Consider the following 10997-nt stretch of genomic DNA (forward strand, 5'->3'; position numbering starts at 1 on the left):
GTGAGAGTGAGGAGCGAGTGGAGCTAGGAGAGGTGAGAGGTGAAGGACTGACGGCTGACTGGCTGTGAGTTGCAGGGCTCTGACCTGTAACACAAGAATCATTAAATTAAATGTTAAATTGATTAGTGGCCAAAACGTAGTCCTTCTACTTGATTTACAAGGTAAAAGGCTTAGAAATACTTAATATTTTGGCCTTTATTATTTAGGAAAAGCCAATAATACCACTAAAACCATACATTTTCTGAAAGCTAGATGTGACATTCAAAGACATATGTCACACCTCCCCCTGGCTCATGGACAGTCATGTTCCTCTAATGCCTTTTCAATGCATTTCCAATGGAGGGAAATACATTGAAATACAGTGAGTACCTGAAACTTTAACATTTTCAATGTTAACATTTGTTAACATGTTCAGCATGGTCAGACCTTTCAAAAAAGTTGGTTTCGTTCGATTGTAAGGAGGGTGCACGGTAAAGCCCTGTAGCTTCCCGAATCTGTTGAAGAAATACTCATACTATCCTTAGAAACCAATAGAAATGTATAGTGAGTAAACTGGAGTTCATTGTCCATTAGATATGGACTGATATTTCTCAGGAATGCTATCAGAGCTGACATCTGACTACTTATAAAATAAGCACTGGATTTTAACAAGGAAAAGTGTGCTTTTATCGCTGCACAAGACCCTTTTTGTGAAGGGTGCCAATACATTTGACTATGCAGTATTTACTTTCTGTGGCATTTTATGTTGAATTTGGGGAAAACAATTGTTGTATTAGTTGTGTTGAACTATTGAAAATATGCTGGTTTGGTTATTTCATCTAAAAACCTTCAAAAGTGTGTGAGTTTTGCTCGAAAAGCAACCAATCCTGATATGAGGGGTGCCGACACTTTCAGATATGACTGGATATGGACCTTGATATGTATAAGTAAACTCTGTTGATTTGTACTTACTCGTCTGTCTCCATGCAGAAACCAACCGTCTTGCTTGTATCGGTCGTAAAACTGACGCGAGATCAGCCTCCTGTACAAAGTGAAAATCCTCAGTAGTCTCAACACCCAAAGATTGTAGTGTTTCCTCCACAATGTTCAGAATTGGCTCAGGGAGGCCTGGCAACACCTTGGTAATTGAACTTCGAACATCATTTTTCTCTGAATCATCCATTTCTAATTTAAAAAAAAGTGAATTGTGATTAGTTTAGACCAGAATTATACACAATAAAAAGAGATACATTATTGTGACAGTACACCGTGTTTCAATGGAACCAATTGATAACCATCCTTGTGGTAAGATGGCAACGGATAGAAATCAGTTAAGTCGCTGATGTTCAGACAGTGCATCCTGTCATTGTCCTTCCTAACGGAGTACATATGGAAGTGAGGCAAGAACTCAGCAATGTACATTGACACAAGAAAATGAACAATGTCATTTTTGAGAAAAATAAGCACTAATTCACCAAACTCCACATTATCCATATTGCCAGTCACAACGAATTGACCCTTTTTGTACAATGTTCCCTTATAAGCCATTTCTACTGTGACCTTTGTATCCATATCAGTGAAGCCAAACTGCCTGACTGCATCTTGAATGGCTTGACTGTAGAGTGCCAGGTAAAATGGGGAACTGTTTTTAATTTGCAGGACAGCTTGGGCAAGTGATCCTGCTGAGAGGTAAGCCTGCAGCATTTGATGCGGTTCAGAGAGAGTGAAGCAGAGGTTTTTGAAATTCTTTAAATTTCTTGCACAATTTTTAAAGTAACTGCGCTTGCTTTCGAATCTCATTGTCCAGAGTTTGATCAAGGGGCCGAATTTAAGAATGAGTGCCGGATAATGTCTTAAATAATGATGCTTGGGTTTCAGCTTGGCATTTGGGAACAAAGCTTTTCTTGACTCCAAATAATCTTGAATAAGGACGTCAAGAAATGCAACCTGAGGGACAGAGATTTTCTGGGCGCATACCATGTCTACAATGTCTTTTAGCTGCAGAATCAGCATCCAAACATCATCAGCTGTGTCTTTTACTCGGTCACCAATTATAAGAGGCAGCAGCCTCAGAAAATTCCAGTTCTGTATGGCCTGTCCTGACAGTTTCTTTGCTAGATGCTTGACTGCACATGGCTTCGTAGAAGCATCGGATCCAGAGTATTTGAACTGATTGATGCGCTGATTCAGAGTGGAGTAAGTTAACCATTTCTTTGTCTTTATGAAATATCTTAGACACAGCGCAACATCATAGGACAAAATTCCTTCGAAAATGTCATGGCCTAGACAGGGTGGCAGACCTGGCTGACAAACATGAAAGTGATTTAAAGAGTTGAAAACTGACCTGAACTTCACTCCTTCTGGTATATCTTCAGTCTGAAGGCGGTCAACGGCAGACTCGTACCTCTCAATGGTCCGCTCGGGTCCAGACAGATTTGGATCGTCACCCTGAAATTCAGATCGAGTTATGAGACAGTACCGACAAAAATATTGTGAGCAACTGAAATTTTCATTGAAACCACCGATGCAATGTGAGCCCAAATTATCACCGGCAATGCAATACAAGGTCCCTTTGACTACAGTTGAATCTGATGTTACTATCCCATTCTCCTCCAATTCCTTCAAGTCGCCTAGTAATTCAGAGAACACCTTAGCATGACCAAATTCTTTGAAATCTTTCTCTCTACACAATAAAACAAGTGACATGTGGTCAGTGTCCGAACGTACATGAGGTGGCAGATTAGCAACAGACACATAAACAGCTAGTACTTTATGTTTTGTCTTTGCAGAGCCTAGTGGATTAGCAACTTCAAAGGCATCCTGGTATAACACCAACTTTAAACACGACGGGTTTTCCACAAAAAAATATTTGTGTTCAAATATTTTACCATCACTAATGTCACTTGAAACATCCGCAGGAGTCTCAGTCGAGTGTGCTCCTGATACACAATTCACCCAGAGATCAGACTCTAACAAACATTTCAAAGTCTCCCTCACTGGAACATAATAGGCAAACCTTTCTCTCCGATTCTCATCTCTTCCTAAAAACAATTTCTTAGGTACCACAAAGTTGAATTTTTTTTTGAAAGACTGAGTTCTTGAGTATGCGGTCCTCATCGGCCCCTTATGACATTCAGAAAACAAATCAAAACCTTTGACAGACTCACAAACTTTGGTGATGTCCTCATCTGACATGTGTGTCATTTTTTAGCAATGAACTAAGTTTACTTAAAGTATACGTCTGACCTAACTCATGAATGTTTTGCATCTCCTCGACAATGTTCTGAATGGTCGAGGCAGGTAACTGAAACTGTCCCTGTAGTTTCATGTAAAACAAACTGACATTTCTCAGAAAAAGATCCCTGAAGTCTTCTGCTATCTCCATATCACCTTCATCTGTGTCTACCTCATTTAGTGGAGGGCCAAAGCTACCCGATTCAGTTGCAACTGTTGCAAGTGATGACTGGGATGCAGATTCTCTGTACAAATCACTAATATGGCTATCTGAAAAACCCCTGTGTTTCCGTGTCATGTGAGATGTAAATGAAGATTTTATCTTGAAAAAACCTGTGCACCCAGTCACTGGACAACCTACTGCACGTCCTTCAGCAATGTGTTCTTTCAAGTGTGTTAACAGATCCTTGATCTCTTGACAATTGTGTTCACACAATGCAGCTGGACATCTATATGCATTAACAACAGCCCCAGCAGTAGCTGGGACAGTAGGTATGTTATGTTTGCGGTAAAAATGTGCCTTAAACGCTCCATAACTGACAAATGTCCTACCACAACCGACACCCCAACATTCAAATAAACAATGTGGTTCATTCCGATGAAGAACATAACCTCTGAAAGTCTTTACTGACTTACCGCAGAAAGTACAATTTGACATTTTAACCTACACGTATTACAAACAGTTGATAGGCTATGCACCATCAACTTCAACTAAAGACAGTAGGAAAAAATAGTTCTCGAATAAAACTGCAGGTCTATTGGATACAACCACCCGGACAAAGTACCACTGCAAGACTGAGATCTGTCACTGACACTGACTGAACAGAAAAAGGCGCAATTCTTCTAGTCAACCAACCGTTTGCCTATTTCAAAAAACAATACTAACATGGATAGGTTCAAATAGGTGGCACAAGACTAAGCCACGCCCATATCACTTAAGCGAGGGAAAATAAGCGAAGGTTCATGAAGTTTACAATGAAAAACAACCTCTCAACGTCTGTACACAAACTACACTCACACAAAACGGCAATTCAATATATCAAGTTAGCTACCGTTACATTTAACTTTGAGGGCGATGCAAACTGTTGACATGCACCATGCAAAGATAACCTTGCAAAACTCAACTAACATAAAACCGAACGTTTCGAATAGCTCCTTTATTCCTCGCCAACACAGAACGGTGTGCTATCGAACATGTCAAGACAAACTCCCAGAGTATCACTAGCTAAAAAAAAACCTAGCAGCTAGATATCTTGCTGGGCTAGTGAGAAGCATACGAAAAAAGGCGCGAGTTAGCGCTAGCTAGCTAATGCGAAAACATAATATTTCTGACATTAGCCCGACACATTAGAAAAGGCAATACTATAATCAGTACATGACGACAACAGATACTGTGTAAATATATTACCTCAGCTCTTGGACTTGTTTGCTCAAAGTGTCTCCTCGAAGCCTCGTGCGAAGCCACCAACTCTCAAACGTTTCGAGGCGCCTTGCCTGCTTCAAACTCGTCTCCTCTTTAGATGGAAAATGTTCCAGTTGGCTGTGATTTCTTTAGCGTTCTTTATGAATTGCAGTGTGCCCCGGGTGTTCAAAACCGTTAGTGGCAGTGGCACGAATGCATAGCTGCCAACGCTCTCGCATTGGCCGTGAGACGCACGCATTTGATTGACGTCTCACGCTCTCACGCCACACCTCCGATTTGTCACGCTGAAGTACAAATCACGGTCAAAAACGGTTCTGAATACCTGACATCTTACTTTATCTGTGTTCTAATCTGTTGAGCCTGAGAAAAGCCACTCGTGATCAATAAGTTATGCCTGGAGACACTATGAGGAGTTCCTTCTTGTTTGGGACTAAAGTGATGGTTCAGTGGTTAAATAGACAGACTACGGTATGAAAGGTTGTAGGTTCGACTCCAGGAGACATTTTCATTATTTAACTTTTATTGTATAAAGCATTATAATTATTAAGCATTATTAATACATCAACCATATTGTGTAAAACATTAATAAGCTTGGGATGTATAAAATATTACTATAGCAATACATTTGCCCCACATGCCACAATGTCTTCTCAAAAGTAGACAGCCCTTCTAATGTATAAATAAATGGACAGATTGTAGGCTAATAGGCCCACTGCTTTTAACTGATTAACTATTTGAAAATAAATGACATTATACAGTTCTTCACGGTTATTTCCCACATATTATGATAGTAAAAATAAGTGGTGTGACGCAGCCTACTGTTTTGTTTTTGTTTGTTTTTTTAAATACAGCCATTTACTGTTGACAGTTTACAGTTCTTCACTGTTACTTCCCACATATTATGATAGTAAAAATAAAGTGGTGTGCCGTTTCTTGATTAAGGGTAATTCAATGTATCTATACAGTGATGTACTGTTTTGTAAGTAATGGTTTATTACTGTAGCCAATTCACAGTTCTTCACTGTAATATTCAACATATTTTGACTGTAAAAATAATGTTTTGTACCATTTCTTGATTTATTTATTTATTTTTTTGTACCATTTTCTTGATGTTTTTTCTACAGTGATAAACTGTTTTAGGTTTTATGGTCTAATACTGTTAACTTTTCACAGTTTTCCACTGTACTTTTTACAGACTTCTTTTACAGTGTGCGGCAGCAGCTGCAGGAACTGTGTGTTCAAACCCTCTGCTCTCAGCACCCTCCGCAGGCTGACTGTGTGATTGGCTGGCTGTGATGTCATCACTGCTCATTATAAGGGCTCTGACAAATAGTCTGGGAGACACATTAGAGGAAACACTGCTCAGTGGAGGCACTGAGTGAGGCACACAGCGATAAAGAAGAGACAGATCAGAGGAGGGCAAAAGTGAAAAAGTGGTGGTAGAGTGAAGAGGAGATAAAGGACAAGTGACATGGAGGACTTTACAGGAACTACCTGAACAAGCAAATGTCTGTGTTATATGAGACCAGGAAATAAGAAAAATACCTGCGGAGGTTTGTACTTTTATTTTAAGTTTGCTTGTTCTGTTTGTTTTGTTATGTTGCTATAGTAATGTTGGTATTCCTTTTTATTTGGAAAAAATATAAACAGCAAACATATGAAAAGCAATGCACTTCTAGTTTTAATGCACATACAATGTCTGTGTGTGTGTGTGTGTGTGTGTGTGTGTGTGTGTGTGTGTGTGTGTGTGTGTGTGTTACCCTCATATGGCGTCTTCAGATGGGAAGCACAGCCCCCCCAGTGTACCTCAATGTGAGTGCCCAGATGATCAACTCAACATCAGTCCCGCCAGGGCATGACAACGGTTACAGTGAGCCAATAATGATTCTGCTGGGCATGATCATGTCCCTACTCGTCCTGTGCATTGTCTTCGGCAACATCCTGGTCATTACAGCAATCGCCCGCTTCCAGCGTCTCCAAAATGTCACCAACTGTTTCATCACGTCGCTGGCCTGTGCTGACCTGGTCATGGGTCTGATCGTGGTTCCTTTCGGTGCCTGTTACATCATCTTTAAGACCTGGCATTTTGGTAGTTTCTGGTGTGAGTTCTGGACTGCGACTGACGTGCTCTGTGTGACTGCGAGTATCGAGACCCTGTGTGTCATAGCCATAGATCGTTATTTAGCCATCACCTCTCCTTTCCGCTATCAGTCCATGCTGACTAAGTGCAAGGCTCGCATTGTGGTTGTGCTGGTGTGGGTGATCGCTGCTTTGATATCTTTCTTGCCCATCCACATGAAGTGGTGGATATCAGATGATAAGGAAGCTAAGGAATGCATTGAGGACAGTCAGTGCTGTGAGTTCTACACCAACATGGCTTATGCCATCACGTCCTCCATAATCTCCTTCTACATCCCTTTGATCATCATGGTTTTTGTCTACAGTCGTGTGTTCCAGGAGGCCAAACGACAGCTAAAGAAGATTGACAAAAGTGTTGGACGATTTCACAACAGTGACAGTAGCACCACCAAAGCTCTGGAGGTCAACAATGGGCGTGCCCAGAAGAAGGTTAAGTTTTGCCTGCGCGAACATAAAGCCCTAAAGACACTGGGCATCATCATGGGGATCTTCACTTTGTGCTGGCTCCCCTTTTTTCTGCTCAACGTGGTGGTGGCCATATGGAAGGTGGGAAACATTGAACTCACCTTCAGGATACTCAACTGGATAGGGTACGCAAACTCTGCCTTCAACCCGCTCATTTACTGCCGGAGTCCAGAGTTCAGGTATGCTTTCAAAGAAATCCTCTTCATGAAGAGGAACCGCCTCAGCAACTTGGGACCTGAGAATGGATACATCTTCAACAGGCACAGCTGGCAGAGTGAGCAGCAAGGCAGGAGTAAGGGCAGCTCAGAGGACAGTGAAGCCAATGAAGCGTGTTTGGGGAACGTTGCAGGGGTCTGTGGTGTTGTAGACACAACAGTGGACCCTAATGGAAATTGCAGCAAAGGCATAGCAACTGTTACGACTGTCCTTTAAACTTGAATCAACATGTTGGACCAGACATGTTTACACTGTTTTTTGCCAGCTGACTTTCAAAGGTAAGGCCAGTCACACTGACTGGCAGAGAATGTGGAGACTGCCTTAAAGAAACTGTCATAATGCAGTTGATTTTATTTATTTTTATTTTATTTATTTTTGTGTCTCTTAAGATACTGTACGAGCTCACGTTTGTTACATTACATTAATTGTTTTGATTTTACATCTACCTCATCACATCTTCTATTTTTTTTATTATTTCTACAACTCAAGGACAGTTTCTCCTCTGTTCATTTGCTCAACCAAATGGTCTGTGGAATATATAATAGATAATTATCTTGCTGAGTTTAAGTCTGTAAAATACCTTTGAGCATGCTGAGTTGTCACAGATAGTAAGTGGATTATATTTGTTAAAAAGCAGTAGGGTATTGAGATTAAAATGTAAAATCTTTTTCTTATTTAAATGCATTCCGGTTCAAACTACAACCATTACTTTGCCTCATTTACTTTCCAGGTGTGTTGTTAATGGACTGTCTGAGTCCAAAAGAAGATGAGAACCCGGTGCGGCAGAACTTCTCTTCGCTTCTCTTTTTTCTGTCCTCACTGCTCAGTAATATAGTGAGGCCCTCGTCCAGACTCAAGTGTTTTAAGCCTATTGCATGGGAGTTGCTGTTGCCAGCAGATAACACTAGACATATGGATTCTCACAGTTATCTCCCTGTTACTGATGCACACTGAGAAACTGCTGATTATTCTTTCACCCCCTTTTAAATATTCAAAACAGGGTGACACTTTGGTACAGTATGTAAACTTTACATAAATGCAAGGCTGTTACTGTTAGTGTACTTGTACTTGTTCCAATTTCTGCACAAGCCTTGCTGTTTTCAATAGATTTGCCTTAATTTGCTGTGTTTCACAATATACAGTGTTAACTGAAACCAGAGAAGCTTTTTCCTTAGCTGTGGCATAAAGGGTATAAACCTCAAACAACAATAAACAGCCTGTTGAAATAGCCAAGTGATAACAGAATTCCTGAGACACAGTGGTGGTGACCAGTCAGGCCAATAAACAGAGACGGGAAAAAACAGACGAGGGACAGAGAGAGAGAAGAGAGAGAAAGTGCACATTTGTCACTGCTCCCTGAAATTTCCCAGAGTCTCCTCACTGTAAACGGATGTCTGGATATTAACCATATCAGTAAAACATCTGAATAAGAGACTCCACCAGAGAATCCACTGAGCAGGGCTTCAGCTGCTCCAGTTGTTGCAGTCAGTCTCCTCTAGATGTTTCTTGGTGTGCAGTCTCCAGGAAATGCCCCCAATCAAGCTGAGCCCAGCCCAGTTAACACAAATAAATCCATTATGTTTGCTGTTTAGCTGAACAATCAGATAAGTCGTGACTAAGGACAACACTGATTTTCGGGTTGGGGTGAGACGGGTCTCTTATCACCTGTCTTAAGACTCCTGGGCAGGTTACTTCCTGACCTCAGCAGCCATGAATGTACAATGGACACCTAGCAGGCATTAGAGCTTTAATTGGGGAATTTGTTCCACCTTTTCTTGCACCAAATGGCTTGAAACCTTGAAATACTTTCAAGAGCAGCAGTGTAGGCCTTGCTCCAGAACCCAGTGACTTTAGCAATCTTCAGTATGTTCTGATCAAAGTGGCAGCATGCTAAATGTGGCTCCTGAAGTGGGGGGAGCAGGGAATCTGTGCCAGTCTAAATCGGTGTTAGTGACCCATGTTTTAGTGCATGTGTTACCTCTGGTGTAAGATCAGCTGACACCGTCCAAACTGTGAACTTTGTCCCCTCCGAGGAATCTATATATACTGTATCACTGTGAAGTCAGGACTGTTGTCCCAGACCACAGGGAAAGACGTAAATACAAAGTCATCATACGTCAGTGTTTGCCCTGTGAAAAAGAAGCTTTCAAGTTTTTTTTCCCATGGATTTACAGCAAAGTAAATGCAGGGGTTGAATGTCAGAGCACATGTTGTCTAGCCCCAACCCTTTACTCACTTTACAGAATCCATGAAGCACAAAAAACATGAAGATCGTAGACCAATATATTAACATATATATATATATATATATATGTGTGTATATCTATAGATATACACATATATCTATCTATATATATAGCTATATGTATCTATATATGTATTATATATTTAAACTCACTGAAACATTGACATTACATTAATGAATCACTAGATTTAAAGAGGTTTGTATTTCAACCATCTGTTTGTAAGAGCAGCTTGTGAGTGACAGTCTGCACTTCTGCTTTGTATTTGTAGTGTTGTGTTTGGAAGATTTTGGTGACATTTTCCTTTCAAAGTGATCTATTTTTTTAGTTCAACTCTATATCCACACTGCTCCCTCCTGGCTGTGGGCTCACCTTTCGTCTCAAATGTCTCAGCGTTATAAATGGTTATTGCTCCACTGATACACCTATATAACAGCAATGTAATACATGTCTCCGCCTCCCACTGCTGGAGGACACACCATAGTAATGTCCTTAATGATTACACTACAACATTCCAATTCAAGCTCATGGTTTGAAGCCATATGGCATGATTACTGATGCATATAATTTACTATCAGTTTTCTCCAAACAAAGTCTCAACACAGATTGATTTTGACCACAGTTCTGATTTTAAATGAATTATGGGTTACAGATGAGTCTTAAAAAAATTGTTATGGATCAACACTTTTTGATAGGTTTACTTGGGCTAATGCCGTCCTCACTGATAAAACATTGTTCTTATTCAACAGGAACAGCTCCAATGTGATCTTGATTTTTCTCTTCACTAACAGGAGCGCTATGTAGCACTTTGATGAAACATTTGTAGAATATGTCAACAACTGAATCCATGTTTGAGTTTGTGAACTAAAAATAATGGCTGACGAGTTAAAACTTGTAACATAACACTTTTATGTGCAAGTTCCTTTTCCTGTACGGGATTCTAAATGAAGAGTTGTGTGAAGCAGTCACTGCGGCGGCGGAATGTTCTGTATGTTAATGTGAAACTTATTTGAAAGTTAAATAATTCTTCAGCTGTCACATGGAAAATGAACTTATTATATGTGAACTTCCTTTCGTGAGTGAGAGAGGCATCACCCTGCTGAATGTTTACTTAATATTAGCAAGCTATTTTCGCAGTTTCAGATTTATGAAATTTATGAAATAAACAAAAAATGTATGTTCAGTAACATTTGTATTGAAATAAATGATGTATATGTTGCATTTAACGTCCTTAGTCGTGTGTCCTTTATGATCATTAATGTAATGGTTGAAATACACACGTGTATATACAACAACAT

General features: G+C 40.2%; 1 protein-coding gene across 1 annotated transcript; it reads left to right on the forward strand.

Annotated features, from left to right (window-relative positions):
• The first annotated feature begins 6055 nt into the window (after window positions 1-6055).
• adrb2a (adrenoceptor beta 2, surface a) lies at window positions 6056-10794 on the forward strand. Its single transcript, XM_083890647.1, has 2 exons — window positions 6056-6189; window positions 6416-10794. The coding sequence occupies exon 2, from the start codon at window positions 6416-6418 to the stop codon at window positions 7670-7672; it is 1257 nt and encodes a 418-aa protein (XP_083746773.1). The 5' UTR covers window positions 6056-6189; the 3' UTR covers window positions 7673-10794.
• Window positions 10795-10997: the final 203 nt, after the last annotated feature.

This window comes from Microchirus variegatus (assembly GCF_963457635.1).
Source record: "Microchirus variegatus genome assembly, chromosome: 6".
NCBI lineage: Eukaryota > Metazoa > Chordata > Actinopteri > Pleuronectiformes > Soleidae > Microchirus > Microchirus variegatus.

Excerpts from the sequence above, each read along its gene's own strand:
- adrb2a (XM_083890647.1), top strand. The coding sequence starts at position 6,416 with ATGGGAAGCACAGCCCCCCCAGTGTACCTCAATGTGAGTGCCCAGATG.